The sequence below is a fragment of the Accipiter gentilis genome, chromosome 29 (assembly GCF_929443795.1).
Source record: "Accipiter gentilis chromosome 29, bAccGen1.1, whole genome shotgun sequence".
NCBI classification, from domain to species: domain Eukaryota; kingdom Metazoa; phylum Chordata; class Aves; order Accipitriformes; family Accipitridae; genus Astur; species Astur gentilis.
In genome coordinates, this window is record NC_064908.1 from 774,015 (window position 1) to 797,463 (window position 23,449).

The 23,449-nt window shown below is 57.7% G+C and overlaps 2 protein-coding genes across 2 annotated transcripts; one reads left to right on the forward strand and one right to left on the reverse strand.

The window, feature by feature from the left end:
- Window positions 1-4,082: 4,082 nt before the first annotated feature.
- LOC126052344 (basic proline-rich protein-like) lies at window positions 4,083-12,161 on the reverse strand. The gene is made up of 2 exons (XM_049832894.1): window positions 11,874-12,161; window positions 4,083-6,263 (listed from the first exon to the last, which is right to left on the reverse strand). Exons 1-2 carry the CDS (start codon window positions 12,159-12,161, stop codon window positions 4,083-4,085), a joined length of 2,469 nt encoding a protein of 822 aa, XP_049688851.1.
- Window positions 4,433-21,747, forward strand: SLC16A1 (solute carrier family 16 member 1). The gene is made up of 5 exons (XM_049832426.1): window positions 4,433-4,550; window positions 14,149-14,406; window positions 17,578-17,721; window positions 18,269-19,132; window positions 19,448-21,747. Exons 2-5 carry the CDS (start codon window positions 14,190-14,192, stop codon window positions 19,723-19,725), a joined length of 1,503 nt encoding a protein of 500 aa, XP_049688383.1. The 5' UTR covers window positions 4,433-4,550; window positions 14,149-14,189; the 3' UTR covers window positions 19,726-21,747.
- Window positions 21,748-23,449: the final 1,702 nt, after the last annotated feature.

Here is a 23,449-nt window from a genome sequence, read left to right on the forward strand (position 1 = left end):
ATGTTCTGGGACAGTGGTGATCCCACGGGAGAGCTGGACACGGTGAGAAGTACGCCCACCACCGTAGCCTGACCCGGTAGCCCTGCCTCTTTCCTCAGGTGTCCCCAGCTCCACCAGAAAGGTTTTTGAAGAAGATGATCCCAGCATCTGGTGTATGTAGCAGAACAGGATCTCATGCTGGTCAGACTGGTTTGGGTGACCCCAGCTCGAAGAGGACAGCAGTGTGGCTGGGCTGCAGTTGGGTCTTCATCCACCAGCATCACCCTGAGGACAGGGCCTCTGTGTCACCTACAGCAGATGGTGATGCCCCATCCCAGCAGCCTGCACACTTGCGAAGGCGCAGTCGCAGTCGCTCCCTGGGGTGAGATCTGCCTCCAAGCAGAGGACTGAACCCCTCCTGCCAGGGGGGGACGTCAGCCCCCTCCCCTGCCTGCACAGAGGTGCCGACAGCACCTGCTATAGCCCCTATAGGATGGGCTGCTTACTTGAGCGGAGGACTGGCGCTGCCAAGATGTGCTTGTCAGGCGGCCAGCACTCGGGAAATGAAGGAGGAGAGCGTGGAAGGAACGAGTCACTGCACTGGGAACATATGGGATGGCAATCTGCAGGGAAGGACGGCAGCCCCCACACTCCCTGAAGAGCGAGCGGACACCCTCCCGAGTCCTCACAGAGCAGCAAATTAGCATTGGAAAGCACATCGAACAGCATCACTTTCCTCTGGCTCCAGGGATAGCAAGGGAGGAGGAACAGAGATACTATTTCTTGTGCCAGATAAGCTCCTTGGCAAAAGGAGACACGCGGGTGTATGCTGCAGCACAAGGGGCCCACAGAAAGGAGCCAGAGAGCACTCACCCCAGAAGATGAGGAAGAGGCATAGTGCAAGGGTCAAGGGAGAACCACAACATATATGTGTGACATCTCTTAATGTTTGCTATGTGGTCCCCGTGCAGTCAAGGATCCCTTATTTCTAGGCAAGCTTGCCAAGGAAAGCATCCTTCTCCTGGCAGTGAAGATCAGCTATGACAGCTGCTGGGGTACGGGCTGGAGCCAGGCGTGCAGCACGGTGCAGCCTTGTCTTTCTTAGGCAAGAGGCAGAAAAGCCGGGCCAAAGCAACTGCAGCAGGCAAAGCTCTTCACAGAGCGCAGTTACCCTCTTCCCATCTAGCAAGAGAGGGGCAAGCTGACCTGCTGCCACATGCCTCTGACTGCCACCAGCCCACGCCATCCTCCTCGGCTCCCACTTCCCCGGGGCTGGAGGTGGCAGTCATCCTTCGGTCAGAGCTCCTGGGAGAGACTACGTGAGATTATCCTCTTTCTGCTGGCCTCACATCATCTCATGCCGCCAATCACTGTATTTGTCTCACCGCTCACTGGTCACACTGTGCCCCTACAACTGATTTGGACAAGGCATTAGCTCCGCTTCCATTGGGTGACATGTATTGGGTGGAACTAGTGTGCTGAGCAAGTGTAAGATAAACCTCAGCTCCTCTTTATGCCAGCAGATGCTCGTCTCACTGATGCAGTCACTAGTGTCTGGACCCAGGGGACCTGCGACCACTTTGCAGAGACACGACCTTGCTAAGGGTTGGTCTGCGTCCCCAGGGGGACATGTGCGTGAGCCTGACAGCAGGCGGAGGACAGAAGAGCGAAAGGAGCCCCAACGGGGGAGAAGAAGTGTTGACCTAAATGAGTGTAAAGACGACCAGTAGTGTGAAGGTTTTCTACGGTGTATTAGTGGCCATTCTGAACATCTTATCGGCAGGCACTTTCTTCCTAAGACACGTTATTTTCTAAACAATGACAGAGGTCATTACACCAACATACCCCTGAACAAGATTGTGCCTTTATCATCAGATGGGGGCAGAACCTGCACGTTCCCTGAGGACGGCACTCCGACGCCTTCTCTTCCCCATCCATTGTCACAAGGTTGCTATGATGGGTAAACTCAAAGCCTTGAAGCTCAGTTGAAGTGAAATGTGAATCCAAAAGTTCAGAAAACCTTTTCCCAAAGCCTAGTCAGGAAGCTAGGATGGATATCTCAAAAGAACAGACTTTCCCAAGAGATTTCCAGTAATTCCTGGATTTGGACTCACGTTGTTACCTTTCTTATCAAGCAGGACATGCGTATTCATGACAGATGAGAGGGCTAGAGCTTTACGCCTGCTAGAGACATTAATTCCAAGAGAACCCAGAGCTAGTGATTGTATTTTAAGATTACTACAGGTCCTTGGTGTTTACAACAGGACACAGAAAACCTGAACTTGAATTGCTCTGCTGTGGCCTCTTGCACTCTGGAAGTAAAACGGTTTGGCTGTACCCAACTTTGAACTTGATTAGCGTCTACAACAAACGCAGCCAGTAGCAAGACTGCAAGGCTGCTTAGAGTTGCTTTTCAAGGACAGCTTTGTTGCCCAATATCCTGAAACAGTATCCTGTTTTCTTCACAAGAAAAAAATTCCTAATGGGATTAATATTAAATCCGTCTTTTAAATGAGACAAAAATGCAGCGGCGCAGAACAGAAGGGACTCCTTTCCACTTTCCACAGGAAGGAGAAACAGCAGCAGCAGCAGCAGCAGCAGCGGTGCTGTCCTACGGCTTCACATCTGCCCTTCCAGCCCATCGCTGCTCCGGCAGCTCCCTGCTCACCTGAGCTCTGCCATCCCTGGCCTCTCGTTTTCTGCATTTCTCTAAAAACCAGCAAAGCTGAGGGCGTTGTACAGCAGTGCCAGAGAAAGGACACAGTCTCCGGCTGTCATACAGCTTCATTCATCCCAGCAGCGCTGGGTCTCCTCAAAGGTACTCAAAGGAAGCCCGTGTCCTGGCTGGGATCCCCCCGTGGCACTCGGCCCGAGCCGTGCAGAGCACTTGATCCTAGATGGGATGTTAAAAAAATGGCAAAGCGAAGTGGCACTTTGAGTTTGATCCAAAATTGCCCCTTTGAATTATTATTCATCTTGTTGTCTAAGCAAAACAGAGTGCAGACCTCTCCCTGTTAAGTCACACAGCAACAGACGTATGAAGAAAACCTCCCACCCACTCGCTCTTTGGTTTACGGTGTCTTGCCTCAGAAGTGGGTGAATGAGTTTGTTGTAGTCCCTGGTCTTCTTTTATCGAGTGCACCTGGTCCATTAAGTGCCTTGACATGCACAGAGCACACCCGTAAACACGCTCGCTGCGATGGCGAGGAGCAGTGGTTTCCTTTGATACGAACGGGCTCGTACCTCCTCTGCAGCTGCTCCAGTCTCCATCTGCGGAGTGTCACTGCTTTTTCCCTTCTTTCCCTGTCTTGGCTCTGAGTTGAACTACACCACACTTCTTTCAGCTTTAAAACAAATTAGAGCATCAGACATGCGACCCAGAAAACAATTAGTGTCATTAGGCTGTGGGAGGCAGCAGCTCAGGAAAACCATTCCCAGGTAACAGTCCTTTTGCGCAGCGTTTGGTACACGTGGGGAATGAAGAGGACTCGCTGCATGGGTGCCACAGCTAGTTTTACATTTAGAGGGTGAGGAGCTCTGCTTGGGATGGGGACGCGCTTCCAGCAAGGGCCTCTTGCGCACGCTGAGGCGCACCGAGCCCGAGCCCGAGCCCGTTTTCTTCCGCAACTGGGGGGAATGCCAATGGCATCCAGCTCGTCCTCGGCACCCGGCTGCTTGGGGCAGCGAGCAGTCGCCGTCTGTATCAGAGGCTGCACGGGGCTTGCTCCTGCTGAAATACTCGCAGATACACCAGAAACGTCCCCCACAGGCAGCGCACGTGACTTTTCTGTGGAAAAGCGGGCTGCCAGCTCAGGCCAGCAACAGCCAGAAATTTTGTGGTGAACACGTGAAGCACCGTAGTCAGGCAACCGGAGAGCTGATAGTTTTTAACGAAGACCCTCTGCGGCATCCTCCACCCCAAGGGAGCTGCTCCCGCGGCAGCCCGGGACCCCTCGGGAGCCGGGACGCGGCAGGGCCCGGCAGCGCGACGAGCGGCTCCCCGGCCGAGCCGTGGGCAGGGCGCTGGGGGGGGGACGGGACACCCTGCTCCCCCCGCGGGACCCCCCCCCCCCCCAGCCGAACACCCGTACGGGGCCACGGAGTCACTCTTGCGGGACACGAAGTCCCCGAGCCCACGCTGCGCCGCGCCAAGCCCCGGCCGCCTCCGGCCCGGCCTCCCGCAGGCGACCCCGCCGCCACCAAGGCCCCCGGACACGCGCGGGACCGGCGGGGGGGACCGGAGGGGCTAGGGCGGCGGCAACCGGGGCGGGCTGCGCTCCCTCCCTCCCGCCCCCGCCGCCTTTTCCCCCCGGCGGGGCGGTACGTGCCGGGGCGCACGGCTCGGCTCGGCGCGGCCGCCGATCCCGGGGGCCCGCGGGGGCTGCCGTGGCGGCGCGGGTCGGGGCGGCGCGCACGTGGCGCGGCGTGTGGGGAGGGGGGAGCGGGGGGGGGGGGCGGCGCTCGGCGGCGGCCCGACCCGCTCTCCGCCCTCCGCGGCGCGGCGCGGCCCCTCCGCCCTTATAGCGGCGGGGGCGGGGGCGGCGGCACTCGGCCGGCGGCGGCACGCGCAGGTAGGGCCCGGCGCCGCGGCGGCCCACGTGGCGGGACGGGACGGGACGGGACGGGACGGGCGGGGGCGCGCGGGCGCGGGGTCGGGCCGGGGCTCCGGCGCTCTCCGGCTCCGCGCAGCCCGGGGCCGCCGCCGCCGCTGCTCCCGGCCCGGCGTGGGGATCCCGGGCAGGCGAGGCCGTGCCGGCGGCGGGTCGCGGGTCTGTACTTTTAGCCGGTCGCGCGTGGGCGCGGCCGGCGGCGGCGCCGCCGGGCTCGGCGGACCGGGGAATTTCCCGCCGGTGGCGGGTCTGGCCGGGCCCGGCCTTCCGGCGCCCCCAGCCCGGGGGTGCAGGGCGGCCCGGGTTTTGTTCCTGCTCTGACCCAGCCGCGTGGCTGAGGGTGCCACGCGCGCCCTGCCCGGAGCGACCCCGTTTGCGGGACGGGTCCGTGTCCCCCGGCTCCCCCCGCCGTCGCCATCGCCGCCCGGGCCGCCGGGAGCAGCCCCCCGTGGCCGGGTCCCGCCGCGGGCAGGGCCGCCCGCCCCGTGCCCTTGTCCCGGTGACCTCCCTCGGTGGGGCGCGGGCCCTGAGGGGCGATGGATGGGCCGGGGGCAGCGGGGGGCGGCTGGTGGCCTCGGGGGTCCCGGGTTGAGGGGGGGGGGGGTGTGTCAGGGCCGGCGGGGGGTTGTCCTGTCCCGCTGGGTTCCTCGTTCCTCCGCCGTGGCGAGTCTCGTCCCCGGGGCGGCCGGCGGGGAGGGGGCCCGGCCGCTCTTGACCGCTCCCCACCGGAGGCACGGCCGGCTTGTTTTGGGGGGGCTGCGCGGGAGGGTCCATCCGCACCGTCTTGCAGACCCCGATAGAGGTGGGGTGCAGGGGGAAGAGGCGATTAACCTGAGTGTCTGGCGCCCGATAAGAGAAGGGGAGCTCCGGGGCTGCGGCTCCGGCCGAGGTCCGCGGGAACCGCGTGGGAAGCGCGCCCTGCGGGCCAGGGTGGGTCTGCGACACCGGGGCTGGGAGGGGGCTCTCTCCCCTTCCCCCCCCCCCGGGCAGCCGTCGTGCGGAGCGCTGCTGGAGCCCTCTGCCACCGCGTGGGGACCGCGACGCCGCTGCCCACTCGGGTCCTCGCACCGGCCCTCGCGTGTTTCCCCTTAGCAGGAGCTGGACCTCCGGCGCTCGAAGCCACGCGGGTGGGCGAGTTGCCGCAGTGTTTCCAGCGGCGTGACCGGCTGCTGGGGTCGACGCTTGCGGGGAGGAACCCGCCGGCCCAAGCCCCGGGGTGGGGTGGGGGGGGCTTCTGATGCCCGTTTTTGCCCCCTCGCCCCCCAGCCCGCAGCCGCCCTCCGCGGTGCGGGCAGGCTGCCGCCCGGCCGGCCCAATTCTGCGGCGATGGGCTGCGGGAAGCCGGGACCGCTGGAGCTCGCCGGCAGCCGGTGCGAGCTGGCCCTCGGTGGCGAGGGGCTCCCGCTCGCCGCGGCCTGGGGTCCGGGGACCGTGCTGTTTGAAGCCTGGTGGCCGCTGGCAGGTATTTGCTAGCCCCAGGATGAGGCGCTCGGGGAGCCGAGCGGGGCCGGGTGGCAGCTGGGCTCCTGGGGAGGGCGAGTGGGCCCCGGCGGACGCGCTGGCGGGGTGCTTCGCCCAGGGTGGGTGCCCTGGCTCGGGCCGGGGTCCCGCAGGCGAGGCGTGCGCGAATGCGTCCCAAAAAGGTGAGCGGTGCTTGCGGGGTTGGAAGTTGACCTGAGGAAAGGGGATGAGCGGGCACAGGAGGATCAGGAGGAATTGTGGATGACTTGTGCCTGCAGTGGGAGGGGTGGGATTTGTGTCCTTCCCTGTGACAGCACGTTGCCCGACTGCTGCATGGCCCCTTCTGCCCGGCTCCCACCATGCCCTGTGAGGTTGGGCACCTTGCACAAGGGTTGCCGATGTTTCTGGACTTTTAAGTTTCTTCTGAGGAGAAAAGATGGGGTTTTTTTTTTTAGTTGCATCACAAGAAACCTGAAATCTAATGATACTGTTTTTGTGCTTTTCTGTGAGCCTTAAGCCTTTTTGTGGTGTACAAGCATCCTATTTTCATGCTAAGTGAGGTAATTTAGTGCTGGCTGATTCTCCTGGGTGTCTTTGCTCTGAGGTTTTCTTGGCTGTGTCTAGAAGGAAAGGAGCAGGGCTGAGAAATGGGCCAGTGCACGGAATAGCTGGTGTGTGCTGGGGGTGGGGGACGGACTCGGCCTCCAGGCACAGAGAAACCCCCAGAGCCCCTGGCTTTGTGAGAAGGGGCTTCCTCAATCTCAGATTAATCACTGGGGTGATGGATCTCTGAATTACAAACAAGTGGTTTGGTAATGTACCACAAACCTCCCTGCCCCAAAGTCACAGGGGTGCCTCTGCCCCATCCTGGCCCCGCAGGTAGGGGGGGAGGTGTGAAGCATCGTTCCCTTCCCAGAAGGTGGCTCCTGAAAAAGGTGCAAATGGTTGCATGTGCTTTCTGTTGGCTCCTATCTCACGCAATTGGCCTGATCCTCTGGCAGCTAAGGTGGAAAATACCCAGTGACTTGCACGCTATTATTTCGCATAACCTTTATGAGGAGTTGAAAAGCTGCACGTAGGCTAAGGGAGTTGCATCCCATTAAGCACTATACTGCTAATCTCATTGTTGCACTTTTATGGCTTTTCCTATTTCCTTCTGTGGAATCAGCCTGTAATACCAACTTTTAAGAAAGTGGGAGCCTCTCGCCAGTAGTGTCTGTATGACTCACTTTCAAATGTGCCCTTAAAGCTGCTGCAGTGTAGTTGTACTGTAGCCAAAGAAGATTCATGTGGGGCTGTAGTTAATTCCTGAAACCGCAGTCACCCGAGTGCTGCTGGGGCGTTGGTGAGAGTCTCCCACCTCTTTAACCAGTACTGCCTCAGCCCTGGTTTGAGGCCTTTCACAGAGCGATAATATGGCGGTGGCTGGGAGCAGACAGCTCAGACTCTTGCTCTTGGGGAAGAGAGTGGCAGTCGTGGTTTGATTGTAATGGCTGTGACTTTCTGGGGTTTTGCAGCCTCACACTGCCCTGCTCTGCCCTGAAACCTGGAGTGGCTGTGTCCCTGGCTGGCGGTGCAAGTGGAGGAATGCCGATGCTATTCTGTACCACATTTTTCTCATTCTGAGGATTTCCTGGCGGGCACGGGACGTCCTGGGAGCGTTCCCGAGCACCACTGGTGTGGGGAGGATTGGCTCTGCTCCCTGGCAGAGCATGGCTTGTGCTCGGGGTGGGACTGTGAAACCCCGCACAGGGGCTGAGAGGCCCCTGTCCCCTCCTGAGACTGGGGGGCTTGGCTGGTTTGGGGGGCTGGCAGCCAGTGCTGCGGGAAGCCCTTCCCCTAGGGACAGGGGCATGAGCGGAGTCTGGGGCTGTATCGCCAGCAGTGCCTTTGCTCTGTCCCCAGTACCTCTGAGCTGGAGGGCAGGCGTCTTGTACTGTGAGGGCTGCGCTTCTTAAACTTGTGCCTTTTGGGTGAGTCCCTTCAAACCTGTGTGGGGAAACCCCCCAGCAAGGCTGAGCCTTTCCACAGCCCTGCAGCTTCCCGAGCTGAAGCGCCGGCAGCGAGATGGGCTGTGAGCACAGGGTGGGCAGCCGCCAGCCCCGGCTGCTGGGGGATGAGCTGTCCTCTCGTGGGGCGGATTAGAGAGGGGGCTCCGGGTGCTGTGCCTGGGGTTGAAGCCGACATGAGCCCAGAGGATGCCTATAAGAGCTACTTCACACAACGTTCTTGTAACCCACCTGCAAACCCCTCTGGGTCCGCCTTCAGAGGGCTCCGGGAGAGCTATTGCCACAGCCAGTTTCTGCTACAGAAATAAGCCAGGCTTTCTGCCTTGGTCTTGTTCGCAGCCTGCTTAAACTTGACGCTTTCTCATACCAGTAAGACGCTTGGTCCTTGCTCTGACAGGCTGAGCATCAGTGGTGCTAATAACCAGGCACGGCAGCCCAGGGTGGGACCTTGCCTGGTATCTGTCCAGTAAGCAGAAATAGCTGCCCTCTTTCTGTTTGGTGGGTTGTTCCCCGACAAAGCTCCTGACAAACCATCCCAACATCCCACTTCACAAGGCGGCTCGCAGCCTTTCGCAGCCCGTGCACCGCGGCTGCCGCACTGGGAGCCGTCCTCGGGTGGCCAGGGCTGGGGGGCTCTGGCCACCGGAGAGACCCGTGGCCAGTGTCCAGGGAAGACCTCTGGCCCTGCCCGGAGAGCGCTGGCTGCCGGCGGGGTGAGTGGGCCGCTCCGTGCCTCTGCAGGCTGGGGCTCGTGCCGGCGGCGGGGCGCAGCTGGGAGCGGGAGGAGGGCAGCTGCCGATGCTGCCTCTGCCAGCGCGGCCGCCGTGCCCTGTGGCGTCTGCCTGTCTGCGTGCCCGGGTTAGCTCACCGGGCTGGCAGACCGGGGCACGTCTGAGGATGCGCTGGCCGTCCCCGGTGGGGAGAGGTGATGAGCGGGCTGGGCCACTTCTGACAAAAACCTTGAGCTCAACCCGTGCGGGCTGCCGGCCTCGAGCAAACCCTGCCTGTGCTGCTGACCTCGCCTCACCCCACCAGCAAACGCTGCGGCTGAGCAGGACCTCAATCGACTATTGTCTTGGTGCAGAGCCCTTGCAAGTGCTGGGGAGTCACGTAGGCCATGTGCCGCCAGGTTAAACCCGGGCTGTGGGTGCTCGCTGGAATTACAGCTCCACGCTTAATGCTATAAACCCGCTTAAAACTGGTGAAAGTGGTGTCTCATTAGCTCATAACAATCTCTATTTCATCTTGCTTCTGGCCAAAAAAAAAGGCCAAATTTGAAGCTATAAAGTGTTATGGGCTGTAAACAGCTCACGATTGCCAACACCTCCATTTATTTCCCAGCAGTAAGTAGGAGATCTCAGTTTAGTTTCAGGGATCAGAAGAGATGCTCAGGGTCTGCTGGCTTCCCACGCGGACAAGTCTCCCACGGGGGTGTTTATGGCTCCGTGCTATCCCCACCACGTGTTGAGCACTGGAAGAGCCCGTCGCTGTGAACTGAGTTTGGGAGGCTGGGGTGGGGAGGGGTAGATGTTTTTCAAGCTCTTGTTTGGGTAATGCTTTGGGACAGGGCTGGTGGGAATGGGTGCTTGCCAGGCTCCTGGGAAGCGGCATCCCCATCCCGTGTCCCTCCCCTCTGCTGGTGGCTTGTGGCGGGAGCCCCCTTGGGGAGCGGGGTCTGGTGCTGCTGGCAAGGGGCAGCTTTGTGCTGCCTTGTGCCCGTCCTGCCTGGCCTGGGCGTTTCAGAGTCGGCACTTGCTGGCCAAAGGCCGGGTCCAGCTGACAAAGGCACGAGGAGCCCAAATGGCTGTCGTACAGCAGAGACCTCCCTGGGGATCTTGTGGCTGCTGAGATCCCGCTCCAGGCATCGCCACATCCCTCTCTGGAGCTGGGAGAGCGCAGGAGGAGCAGATGGCCGGGAGTGGAGGCAGCCTGGCTGCAGCAGCGCTGGGACGAGCTGCCATGGACTTCACGCCCGCCGAGGAGGAGCGTGCCGAGGTGCCGGGTGAGCCTTTGCCTGCAGTGGCACTGGACAGCCCTGCCAGCCTGTGCAGGCGCCGGGGCGGTGATGGGCTGTGGGAGCAGAACCTGGGGCTCTGCCACCTGCCCTGCAGCCGAGCGAGGAAGCCTGCCCTTCTCCAGCCTCAGCTCTGCCAGCCTTTCCCGAGTGCCCTGCTCCGTGGGAAGGGTTTTGCAAGCTCACACGGCAGGAAATGCCAGGTGAGTATATGCCTGGCATAGGAAAGCCTTGAGCTGGAGGGATGTGCGAGGGGAGGCAGAGGCACGTGGTGCCTGGGTACAGCCCCCTGCGTGGGCAGGGGACGTCCTGTCTTCTGACCCCAAAAAGGAGCAGCGTGAGGACGCTTTCATAAACGGTTTGCCCCAGAAAGATTTTGCAGCATTTGCAGCACTTTATAAATGTGAGTCTCTGTCTTTCTGCTCTGGAGTCCTGCCAATCCGGGGCTTTTAAAAGCGCAGCAATTTGCCGCCGCATTATGTAACTAGAAGTCTTGAAATCTTCCTATTCCAGCACCCTCCGGAGAAGGGATAACAGTGCTTGTGCGTAGGACCTAGGAGATGGAAAGGGTTTTAGTCTTCTGTGGGATATGTTTCAAGATGATACAGTCCTCATTGCCTGAGAAGCCTCAATTCCTGCTCTTGCCATTGCTGTGCAGAGAAGGGTTGCTGTAGGCTACCCATTCCTGCGGATTAGTCAAGACGTTTACGGGGAGCAGATGTGATACTTGCAGTCATTACTTGGTCTCATCAGTCTTAATTACTGCAAATATGGTTATTTTATTTCCTAATAGGGCAAACTGTAGCTGGCTGCCTGGCAGCTGTGAATTTGATTTCCAAACACGTCTTACACGTTGCAGCTCTTCCAAAACAGAGCTGTAAATGTCATAACTATGTTCTGGGTGGTTTTTTTTTGTTTTTTTTTTTTTCCTTTTTGCAAAGGGAAGGGAAGCTTTCCAATTGAACTGGCTGCCTTACATGTGCTTTTTTTTTTTTTCCCCCCTCTCATTTCAAACTACTTCTGTGTGGGGGCAAGGAGGAAATCGGCAAGAAGCCTTAATGCGGTTGAAGGAAGAGCTTTCTAAAACTGGTCTTTCTTAATAAGGATTTTCAATGAGTCAGGGAAAAATGTTGTGGCATGCAGAACTCATCATGTAAACCCTCTGGCGTCAGGCTTTGGGAATCTTGCTTTATGGTCTCAAACCTTGTTCAGTTCAAGGTTTTTCACTGTGCCTCAGCAATGCAAGAGAGGTCATGTCTAACCCGCCAAAAGTCTTTAATTTTATAGAGAGATGCCACCTGAGCACCCGCAGGAGGAGAAATGCTGCTTGCAGGGAAAGAACAAATAGATGAACCAAGCCACAGTAATTTTGGTGCAGTTGAGCTCCTCAGGAGCGGTGGAAGAATTAAACCTGTTTGTGTGTCTCAGGAGTGAAAGGGAAAAATCCCCAACACCTCATCAACACCCCCCCAGCTTTTGCTTTGGATAGCTTTTATTGCCAGTAGTTTTCATTAGCGCTAACAAGTAGATTGTATTCCTTGCTGGTCATTTTTATTGCCAACACCTGGTAGTCTCATCTTTTAAAAATGTTTCGGACAAGTCAGTGTAGTTAGATGATACTTTAAGTTCACTGAAAGCTGCGAAAGCTCAGTATGACTCAAAGCAAGAGGTGGCTGGAAACTCCAGTGTGCAGCCCACGCGGGGAAGTGATGTTAAGCAAAACCCAGTGTTCATTATGGCTTTTCAGAAAGAGCATGGTGGGTGGGTGGGCTGCTCCCCATACCGAGAGGCCAGAGGTACCTGGTGAGCCTCTGCAGAGCCTGGCACTTTCCTCTCCGACTGCCGATGCCAGGCTGGTGCCTGCGGGTGTGCTGGCTGCAGGCTCTGCTGCGGGGGCTTGCCTGCAGCCGGACCCCGCTGGTGTGGGCTTGACCCGGTGCTGAAGGGGCTGCTCAGCCCGGCTGCGGTGCCTGGGGGTCCGAGAGGCTCCTGGGCATAGTTCAGCCGCGGACGTGCCCGGGGCAGCGTCTTGTAAATGATTCCTTTGTTGGAGCAGCAGGGTGGCTCGGATCTGCTCGTGATGGTCATGTGTCGCACTGGCTGGGATGCAGGAAAATACTCTGCCAGTGAAAAAAATCGGTGTCTGGGTCGGGCTAAACCAGTCTTAGCGGCTTACGGAAACCAGCCTCCTGTGCTTTGCTTCCTCTTGCCTCGTGTGGGTCTGAGGCATCACCTGAGCTCGTCCGGGTGTCGGGTGGCTCTGGCAGACCCGGTGCCGTATCAGGTAACTTTGCTGCCTTTGCCTCCGGTGCCAGGTGGGAGCGGGGGCTCCCCGTGGCTCGGGGCCACCAGTGGTGCTTCAGCCGGGACACCTGGATCCCGGCCTCGGATGTGCACCGAAGTGACACGGAGCAAGCGAAAACAAGGCAGGCGCCCACGGTACTGTGTGGTGTGCCGAGGGCACGAGGGGACGTGCCAGGTAGATGCTGGCATGTCAGCAGCTGTGGATGAGATGGTAATCGCTGCGAGCCTGAATGGATGCATGCTATAAATAGGAGGTTGCACCTCTCTGAGCCAGCACGCTGCTTTGAAGTTGTCACTGTGCCTGGTGTGACCCGTGGGAGCTCTGGAGACAGCTCTCCTGCTCGGGGGCGGCTTTTTATTCCAGTGGAAACCTGAGCAGCAGAGCAGAGAACTGCAGAGCGAGGGGTGGGCTCTGGAAAAGGAGCCCCATGTTCCCACCTTGGCTGATGGTTCTTAATATGGGTGGCAGGGGGGTGGGGTGTCTGTGGCTGCGAGGCCAGGGAGGGCCACGGGGCATCAGAAAGCGTGTTCTAAAATCTGCGGGGGCACACAGGAGTTCCGGGGACTGTAGTGATTCCTGTTGCTTTGCATATTGTAAACCACGTATGTGAGCAGCTGCTCTGGTTGCGTTTCCTCCCTGGGAGAGCAGCTTGTGCTGCTCTCTGCTGCCTGAAGCAGCCTTACTTTCAGAGTAACCGCAGCCCCAGGGTGCAAGCCAGGCGTGCGGCAGCTGCAGCGTGGGGAAGGTGGGAGCAGCCTGACCCTGCCGGTCTCCGAATTGCTCCGAATCGGCCTCTCTAAGGGGATTCCGCACTTTAGCAAGCCTGGATGACATTTCCCCATTTATTTTGTTTTCTAATCCCTTCTGGTTTTGAGCTTTTAAGGCAAATTGTTTTTTACACTTAGGGTGCTTTTGTGAAACCCACTGTAGCCTTTTCGGTAGGGGAGGAGGGTTTGGCCGCAGCTGGGTTGGGGATACCGTGCTGGGGCCAAGCCCCTGGGGAGCTGGGCTCTGCCGGGCCTGGGGCTGCTCCGGGCAGACCCACCTCCCCTCCCTGGGCAGCGCTGGCAGTGTGTGGGAGCCTTTCCCTGTCACCACAGGCTAGGTTTAGCCGCAGCCCGTGGACCTTCAGGGCTGGCAGGTGTGCTGTGACACCTGCCTGCCTGCTCTTTCTTTGCAGAAATGGAGGTGTCCTGGCTCGTGCACGTGGACTTATTTCCCCTGGTGTGTCTGCATTTAATAACCTGGGTGTGCTGCTCCTGCTCCGGGTGGCCCGGGGCTTGCCAAGATTCCACGGTGTGCGGGGTGGTGCTGGGATCATGCTCCTGGAGGAGCTGCAGGGGCTCTGCCCCAGGCAGGCGAGCCTTGACCAGCCTGGCCGCTGCCCTGCTCAACCCTCCGCAGGTCCAGCCCTGTGCTGCTGGTAGCCCTGTCCGCTTCACCGCTCTGCTCTGGCTGCTGCTGGCTAGGACATTGCCTGTCCTTTTCAGCTTAGGACAGGGTATTATGTCTTTGTCGCTGATAAATACCTGCGGGCCAGGGCTCTTAAAGGCCAGCCGCAACCTGAGTATGTGTTTTGGGACAGCATTATGAGGCCGGTGTGCTGGTGAGCCCCGAGTGCCCGGCTCTCGGATGAGCTCTCCCAGAGATGGCCTGGGGCACTGGTGCCATGCCAGCCTCAAGAGCAGGGCTCGAGCCCTGGCGTTGCATGCCAGGGAGCTGGGATGCAGCCATATTCTTTCAGCTGAGGCAATACTTTGTCCTCTGCAGATCTTTGAACCTCAACTGAGTCATCGCCAACTTGGTTCAAGATGCCACCGGCCATCGGAGGCCCTGTGGGATACACTCCTCCTGAAGGAGGATGGGGATGGGCTGTGGTCATCGGAGCCTTCATCTCCATTGGGTTTTCCTATGCCTTCCCCAAATCCATCACCGTGTTCTTCAAAGAGATTGAGGTCATCTTCAATGCGTCCAGCAGCAAAGTCTCGTGGATCTCCTCTATCATGCTGGCTGTTATGTATGCAGGAGGTAAGTGGACCGGAGGCAGCAGTACACGTGCTTGTGTGTCGCAGTACAGGATGCAGCTCTCCTGCTGGGTCTGATTATTTGCACCTTGCTATAGTGACAACAACTGAAACTTTGTTAAAAGTCGGAATTCTCTCCTTGAGAGCAAAACTTCCCTTCACGAGTTTGCTTGATGGAGGTTGCTCAAAAAGTTCTATTTAATGCCCAGAATGCAAAAACCAGGTTAATCTGTCCTCCTCTGCAAAGCTGTAAGTAAAATCTTTCCGGGGAATTATGACTTGTGTAATTCTGCCCTTGTCCTTGTTACAGTGTGCTGTGGGCTCTGTCTGCTTCCAACGCCTGCCTGAAGGCCAGGGGAGGTGCTGGGCCATATGTAGGAGCCCCGCTCACGTGGTCTTTTTCTTTTAGATAAGACATCGATTTTTTAAATTTTGTTTGTTTGTTTTCAGCAAACAGTGACTGTATCTAGGGATCTGTCCCCAGTTTCTAGTCAGCTCTGTGTTCTGGAGTGCTCTGAAACCTGGCGCTGCCTGTTCTTCCTCACTGGTGCAGAGCAGTGCCGTAGCAGCTTGTGCTGTTTGAGGGTGGCAGTGTGCACTGGAAGTAGAGACATGAGCAGAATAAAACAAAACTACTTAAACTGAAGCAGATCCCCTTCCCCCATCCTTCAGAAACTGTTTCTTGGAGTCTTTTAATCCCCAGGCTGTGTGCTTTATGGTTGTCTGTAACCAGCGAGGAGCAGGCAGAATGCTCCCCGCAGGGTGATGTGTTCCCAGCCCTCGCCTCGCCAGTCTCCAAACCCTGGTGTCTTGTACCCACCTGCAAACGCAGCTTTGCACTGGGTCACTCGGCTGAAAGAAACTCTTATTGGGAGCCTGCTGTTGTGTCCACTTCAGAGGCAAATCGGAGCTTGTACTGCTGCCATCCCCAGCTGGCGAACTGCCCGCGTCCTCGTTGCATTTGTGCATCGAAAGGAGCTGACGTCAGCGCCCGGCTAAGCACGAGGCTTTTCCTTTGGGGAAACAGGCTCGGCTTTGTCCTCGCTCAGCTAGCGAAGCGACCAGCACATTTCCCTGCTCCGATGTTATAACAAGCTTGTAAACCGTGTAACTGCCTTAATGAGACTCAATCTGGGCCATTCCTCCTCTCCTAATAGCTCAGAGCTGATTCCTCTGGGTGTCCCAGGGGCAGGTCTGCCTGGAGCTGCCCAGCAGCTGGGGTGAGAGCTCCCTCCTCCAGTCTTGGGGTCGTCTCCCTGTCCCCCTCCCTCCACACTGACACTGTCTCTCCTGCTCCCTTTGAACTGTTGCCATTAAATCCCAGCAACTCGCCAGTCTGGAAACCGCTTGCCCGTAAGCTGGTGGCAGGGATGCTGAAGGTATCCCAGACCTGCCCAGGTGCATTCCCCAGCTGCCGGAGCACGGGAGCATGCTGCTGCCCCACTCACTCGTTCTAGGGCTCCTGCAGCCTGAGCCCACACCCTTTGCAGGGTGTGAATCACACTGGAGTGGTCACAGTGTGCATCCTATTCTCCCTGTCCTCCAGGTCACCTTCCTGCAGGACCTGTGGGATTGCTTGGAGGCAAAAAAAGTAGCTTATGCTTTGGCAAAATATGCTGGGCTGATGGTATCTTGCAGAGCTGGGGTGGCTCCTGCCCTGGGCAGGGCTGGCGGTGGTGGAGCAGCATGTCCTGCACCCCCATGCAGCTGCCCCATGCAGTCACCATCAGGGTACATGGATGTAATGATCTCATGCCTTTTGCTCAACTCCACATTTAGGATTAGGGAGGACTCTGGTTCCATTACTTACACTTATTTCACAGCATGAATAATCAAAATAGATCTGCTAACATTTGGTCAGAAGTGCCTCATGCAGATCTGTAAGATAGGAGTGGGTGTGAATTATTTTTTTAAAAAAAAAGGCAGGGGAGGGTTAGAAATTGCCACCAGGGTACGTGATGCTGCCCAGCCAGGTAGCTTCCTGCTAGCTGCCCTTGGAGCCTGCTGCTCGAGACTGGATCTCCTGGAGGAAAGGCTGCTGCTGCCTGTAGACTCTGTCCAGGGGCATCATGTTTGCTGGGTTCAAGGTACAGGTTTTGCAAAGTGCTGAGTGCTCTGTGGGGAAGAGTGTGGGGCTTGGGGTGATGTGACAGCCTTTGGGACCTGCTGCTGCCTCTCATGGCACCAGGGACATGGCCCCTCCATGGCTGCTGGTGGCATCAGGTTGAAGCCGCTGGCACAGGCTGCTCTGGCTGGCACATAGGCATCACGCTGGCTGCGGAGAGTGGAATGCCACGGGGCTGGGGGCAGTGTCTGGCAGCAGGGCTTCTGTAACCTTCTCCAGGCTTTGTTTAAACTGGGCAGAAAGGTCAAGTAGAGTCTGAGGACCCATGAATAACATGTTGACAACCTTGCTATCTGTTAATGGCAAAACTAGGTCTGTTAATATTCAATGGATGTTCATTCAGTTTATTTAAATACATTTTAGTATCTGTAGAGCATGCTTTGCAGTATCTAATCACTGTTTGCTTTGGATTAAAGCTGATAATGAAGCACTTAAAAGGTGGGTGTGCAGAGCAATTGGGCTTGTCCTGCCTTAGGGGTAGCAGTGAAAACAGAAGCACCCCTTTTCCCCGGGGCGGCACAGTGCCACTCCTCCCGCAAGCCCTCGGGGAGCTTTGTCTGCGCCCCTTGAAGCTGGTTTTTTTCACAGCTTTGGTCTTGATCAGAAACCTCTCACTGGAGACAGGCAGTTGCTGTGTGCTTGCTTTGCTGCCCAGACTCCAGCCTGTGCTGGGCAGGTGGCCATGAACAGGGCAGAGCCCCCAGCCCAAAGGAGAGCACTGCGTGGGATGGGTGGCTTTACCCCGTCCCAAACCCCTGTCCCTGGGTAGCAGCTGGTGTCCAGGCAGCTCCTGGCTTAGCCCGCAGAAGGCAGCTTGCTCAGAGGAGAAGCCTCAGCTTTCTGTGCTCTAACCACATCTCACTCTCTTATCTCCAGCTGCCTCTGAACCTCCTGTCCTTTCCCCTTACCCCAATTCCCTCGCTGGGTGAAGTGTCACTCTGCGAAAGCTAGAAGCCTGTGGCAATAAACCTCCAGTGTGCTTGCATGCATCTGTTTTGTCTCTTGTGCAAAGATAACTCATCTCTGGGCATATCTCCTTCAACACCCTAGGTCCCATCAGCAGCATCCTGGTGAACAAATACGGCAGCCGGCCCATCATGATTGCTGGCGGCTGCCTCTCTGGGTGCGGGCTGATAGCAGCCTCTTTCTGCAACACGGTGGAGGAGCTCTACTTCTGCGTTGGGGTCGTAGGGGGTAAGTGATGGCTCTGCCCTAGGGGGGCTGCAACAGAGGTAAGTCCTTTCCTGAGGCAGCAAGAGGAGCAACTTAGACCCAGTAATTATTAGGGCATGTCTGTGGTGAATTTGCATAAATCCTGATTCCTGTTCCATATTCTAATAAGAGATGGCCCTGATGACATAACTTGGGGAGACTGTACTAGTGACTCTACACAGGACTAGCATTTGGTACTGAGAATAGAGAGCATCTGTTGTTCCTGCCCTGGGTTAGGCTTGTGCCCAGCCAGTTGACATAAGGCTTGTCATGAGCTGGGGCGGTTCTCCCCTTCTGGCTCCTGAATTCCTGCACGTGGCTTCTCTTCTGCCCTGGTGCCTCCTCCCAAGTCCGCAGCAGGGACCAAGTGCTGCTTGTGCAATTGGGAAGTCAATACAGCCTTAACAGAGCTGTGAAACCCCCAGAACTGAAAGCCCACTCTCCGGCTTGTCCCACCAGCCCTTCTGCCAGTACTGCTGGCTTGTGGGGGTGGTCAAGCTCTGAGCCCCTCGTCTCTCCTCTCCTTCAGGCCTTGGACTTGCATTTAACTTGAACCCAGCCTTAACCATGATTGGCAAGTACTTCTTCAAGAAGCGTCCCCTGGCTAACGGGCTGGCGATGGCAGGCAGCCCTGTGTTCCTCTCCACCTTGGCACCTGTGAACCAGCTCTTCTTTGGCATATTTGGCTGGCGCGGCAGCTTCCTCATCCTCGGCGGTCTCCTGCTGAACTGCTGCGTTGCCGGATCCCTGATGCGGCCCATAGGCCCCAAGCCAGATCAGCTGAAGAAAGAGGCTGCTAAGGAGGTGCTGCAGGAAGCTGGGAAGGCGGTGAAAAAGGACGACGGTGACACCGGCACAGACCTCATCGGTGGGAAGGCCAAGAAACAGAAGAGCACGTTTTTCCAGACCATCAACAAGTTCTTGGACCTTTCCCTGTTCACACACAGGGGCTTCCTGCTCTATCTGTCGGGCAACGTGATCATGTTCTTCGGGCTATTCACTCCCTTGGTCTTCCTCAGCAATTACGCAAAGAGCAAGAAGATTGCTAACGAGTCTGCAGCCTTCCTGCTCTCCATCCTGGCCTTCGTAGACATGGTGGCCAGGCCTTCCATGGGACTGGTGGCAAACACCAAGTGGATCAGACCCAGAGTCCAGTATTTCTTTGCCATCTCTGTCATTTACAACGGGGTGTGCCACCTCTTGGCCCCCATGTCCACCACCTACGCCGGCTTCTGCATTTACGCCGGCTTCTTCGGCTTTGCCTTCGGCTGGCTGAGCTCAGTCCTGTTTGAGACCCTGATGGACCTGGTGGGAGCGCAGCGGTTCTCCAGCGCTGTCGGCCTGGTGACCATCGTGGAGTGCTGCCCCGTGCTTCTGGGACCCCCTCTGCTAGGTAGGGCGTGCTGTGCCCGGGGAGCTCTGCCCGGCCTCCCCGAGCGGTGGCAGGTCCCTCTGAGCGGCAGGGCAGCCCTCGGCGCTGGGGCTGGTGCGAGGGTGGGGGTGAGCGCTGGCCCTGAGGCTGCCCCAGCATCTGAGGGATGGCTGAGGAGGTGGGGGCTGAGCCCCTGGCGCCGGGTGGTGAGCAGGGGCTGGAGGATTAAAGGACTGAAGCTGAGGGTGATGGGCACGGGCTGCTCTTGGGAGCATCTCCACAACCTGGAGCGGTTCGGGGGGTATCTTGCTAAGCTGTCCCCTCTCTGTCCCTCAGGGAAGCTCAACGACATGTACGGTGACTACAAGTACACGTACTGGGCCTGTGGGATCATCCTCATTGTCTCTGGGATCTACCTCTTCATCGGGATGGGCATCAACTACCGCCTGGTGGCAAAGGAGCAGAAGGCGGAGGAGAAGGCGAGGAACGAAGGGAAGGAGGAGGAAACCAACATCGACGAGGCTGAGAAGCAGAAAGAGGCAAACAACGACGTGGCCCCCTCACCTCAGAAGAGCGCGGAGGATGGTGTCAAAGAGGAGGAGAGCCACATGTGAGGGACCGGTCTCAATCCCGGAGTGTCGGGGAAGCGCCGCTGCCCTGGTGCGGCGGCTGGGGCAGTGCTCCACTGGCGCTGGGCGGCCGTGAGAAGTGTTTAAACCAGGTGTTCATTTTTAACCAGGCTCTGAATTGTCTTTCCATCTGTGTTCAACAAAGGTAACAGGGCTACGCACACAGTATCCTCGTGTGTCGGGGGGCAGGGGGGCTTTTTATAGGCTGGCTTTTTAACAGTAACATGAATGTACTAATACGTGCCTTACAGTCTTCATATCTAGCTGAATCTGGATGAGCCTTAACTCTAAACCGTGCTTTAGCTCTGTATTCTGCTTGGGGTGGGGGTGGGGGGGCGTATGCGTGTGTTTGGGGGAGTTTTGTTGTTAAAAAGCCATAAAAAGCAGGATACTGGATTTGTTGAAGCACGATGGGCTTCAGGGCCAGCCCCGGATGAATACTGCTTCACACGCTTCTTACCGCAGGCCCTCCACGGAGGGGGAGATCCGGGCATGGGGCAGGGTGGTCTTCGGCTCCCGTGCCCGGTGCCTCCTGGCTCTGTAGGTGGTCTTTAGGTATGTTTTGAAAACACTTTAGCTACTGTAGTTCTTTAAAATCCCTCTTTTGTAGCTGTGCTCTCACGGGATATTGGGGTTGGAGAAGGACGGCCGCGCTTCACGTTGGGCAGCGTTGCCCGCTCCGGGGCCGCAGCAGTCCCTGTGCACCCGGCCCTGCAGCTGAGCCCCCCGTGGGGAGGGCTGGGGTCCCCCCCTGCCCCCCGACTCTACCCTAGCAGTGCCTCTTCTCAGCCCAGTACTGGGTGATGTGAAACGGGTGCGGACGCGGGGGGCTCAGCTGGCGGTGCCGGGTAGGGGTGCTGGCCTCAGTCCTGCCATTGGGCTGTGCTGCCCGTCCCCCCCTTGGGGTGGGTTTCCACTGGAGCATCCCTGCGCTGTTCAGTCCTACCCAGACGGGTGTTTTGGGTGCCTGACCCTGGGCAGAGCAGAGGGGCCGAGTGGGCCGGGTGGAGATGGTACATCCCTGAGACAGGCCTTCTGCTTTTGCTCTTTTATCTCTTAGAGAAACCTCTTTTACTTGCTTCTGTTCAACTGAGATCTTAAGGCAGTGGATGCCTTAACTACTCGAATCTAGGACACGTAATGGGGAGGAAAGAATTTGTACGTATTTATTTTTTATTTTTTAGTGCTGGAAAATATCTCAACGTACGTGGAGCAGGTTAATGGCTCTCAAAGTTCTAGTAAATGTTGATCAGAAATCATGTAAGAGGCTGTTTTGGTTTGGTTTTTTTTTTTTTTTCAAATAAACTTGTTTTTTTTTTTACAATTTACTCATCAAATGTTGAACTTCTCTTCTAGAATCACACTTCTGTGTGCCAGATGATGTGTATTTAGGGTCAGTTCTGGGGAGAGGTGAGCAGGGCGGTGGCAGAGCCTGGGTGTCCACCCACTGCTCCAGCACCCCAAGGCTCCCACTGAGTGGGTCCTGCTGGCTGTGAAAGCTCGTCCCCCTCCAGCAGGGGTGAGATGCCCCTTTCCCACCTCTTCAGCTGCAGGAGGAGGCTTTGGTTGGGGTTTGGGATGGCTACAGGTGAGTGTCCCCGTGCGCTCTGGTTTTAGACATGTTTCTGTTCTGCCCTTCCCTACTGGATGCCTGTGAAAGCCTTGAGATCCCTCTTTATCACGAGGGGGGGGTGGCCACACACTTCAATGTCTGTTTCATGAGTGATGGGCAGACCCTCCTGCTGTCTGTACTGTCTCTGTGAGCTGAGTGGGGCCACTGCTGTGTGCAGCCAAGGGCCCTCCTGCCTGCTGGCCTGGCACTGATGGCAGCTGAAACCTAACGAGGGGTTAAACGAATGTCTTCTGGTGGAGCTGTCCCAGGGTCCCTGGAGCCCCTGGCAGGGTCAGGCCCTGCACTGCCACTGCTCTCCTTACACTCCCTTGGCTGCTGGGCCACTTTGGGCTTTGTTTTGGTTGAAACCTCACAGAAAGCAGGCCAGGCTTCTTTCATACTGTAGAGTAACTTTATAAAGCCGACAGAGCATTTTGTACAAAAGGATTTTGTTGTACAGTGCTGAGCTGTGATACTGTAAAGCCAAGTAATTCTATTTTCATAAATGGCATGTCTGCTGCAGCAACAGGTTCATGTCGCAATAAACCAACCCTGAGGAGCTGCCCCTGTTGTCCCCGTTTCTGTAGGTATGGACAGACCAGCTGCCAGCCCTGCCTGCTCCCCTCTGCATGCGGGGTGGTCTCCGGTCAGGCAGGCCTGGATGGGGGGCTGCAGCGGTGGGGGGCTGCAGGAGGGGGCTTGGATGTAGCCTGGGCCGCACTGCCGGGCTCTGGGTGTGCGGCTGACAGCCACTGAGCGTTGGCTGTGCTCGTGTTGAGAAAAGCATCTGTCGTCCCCTGCAGCGAGGGCTGGGCTCAGTCCCTGCTCTGCTGGTGCCCGACCTCCCCCGGGGCAGTGGGGCTCCTGTCCGCCCTGGGCCGGGGTACCACCGCAGCTCACGCAGGCTTTACCGTAACCAGTGTTGTCTGGGAGAGGCTTTTGCAGCTGGGGCAGGGTGCCAACCCTTCTTCTAAGGAAACAAAATGTTTAGACAATTTCCTGCTGCTCGGACTTGGCTGGCTGGGAACACTTCAGTAGTAAATCCTTGGTTGTTTTATAAGGGCGGCCTCCATGCCCTGTCCCCTCTGTGCTGTCTGGAGCTGGGTGTCAGCCCTGTCTTGGCTTCGTGCCCTCTCCAGGAACTCCTGTGGGACTGCTCCTAGAATCCACTGCTGTGGAAGTGCAGGTGAAGGAGGAAGGGGGGTGTGTGGGTTCAGGAGGAGAAACTTGCTCTTACCCTGTGCTAGGCTATAAAGTGACTCAGTCTAGAAGTGGTATAATTGCCCTGCTTGTAAGGGCAGAGCGCGGGGGCCCTTGCTGCGTGCAGTGGCTGGGCTGGCACTGCAGCAGGGCGCAGGCTCTGCCCTGCAGCAAGCCTCTCCGGGCAGAGGCTGTCTCTGTGTCCTGATCCTCCCTCACGGCTCAGCTTGCAGAAGGAGCAGGGCTATATTTAGTCACATTATTTCTGTGAACAAAGGTATCTGCAGTGCTGGGAAGTAGAAGAGCTGTGCTCAGCTCCCAGAGTCCCTCACTGTCACCTACCCGTGAAACAGGAGCTAAAATAAGCCATAGGGTGTGGTGTAACTGGTGGGAGCCCTTGCTTTTGCCGTGCTGGTGGGCGAGCGGGTGGTGGATGCTCAAACCAGCCCTTGGTGCCTTCAGGGAGGCGCTGCCCTGTGACACCCCATGTCCCAGGGCCACCCTGCGGGCTGAAGCCATCCATGGGACTGCTTGACCAGCGCAGGCTGGGAACTGCTGAGATGAGACTTCTGCAAAGGGCCACAGAAAGCCCGTGGGGACATGGGTGCTTCCCTGCTCCCCAGGCCAAGAGGTCCTGGTGGCAGTGGGTAAGCAGCGTGGGCATTGCCGGCCAGCCCCCGCTGATTGCAGCGCTGCGAAGCCAGCGCCCCTGAGTTATTGCACAGATTTCCTTTGCGCACTCCGCCAGGCCGCCTTCCTTCCTCCTGGGGGGTAGCAAAATAAAATTCTCTTCATAGCGGGCAGAATTGAGGAAATACTTGGGAGCTAATTCCCGTGCAGTTTGTTTTCCCAAACATCTGAGGTCGCCGGCCAGAAATGCTCAGCAGTGGCCGGGGG

Bases quoted from the DNA above. Each gene is read 5' to 3' on its own strand.
- LOC126052344 (XM_049832894.1), bottom strand. From the start codon at position 12,161: ATGACCATCACGAGCAGATCCGAGCCACCCTGCTGCTCCAACAAAGGA. The intron at 6,264-11,873 runs GTACCTCTGGCC...CCCTTTCCTCAG, and splicing joins GCTCTGCAGAGGCTCACCAG to GTCAACTTCCAACCCCGCAA.
- SLC16A1 (XM_049832426.1), top strand. From the start codon at position 14,190: ATGCCACCGGCCATCGGAGGCCCTGTGGGATACACTCCTCCTGAAGGA. The intron at 14,407-17,577 runs GTAAGTGGACCG...TCAACACCCTAG, and splicing joins GGCTGTTATGTATGCAGGAG to GTCCCATCAGCAGCATCCTG. The intron at 19,133-19,447 runs GTAGGGCGTGCT...TCTGTCCCTCAG, and splicing joins TCTGGGACCCCCTCTGCTAG to GGAAGCTCAACGACATGTAC.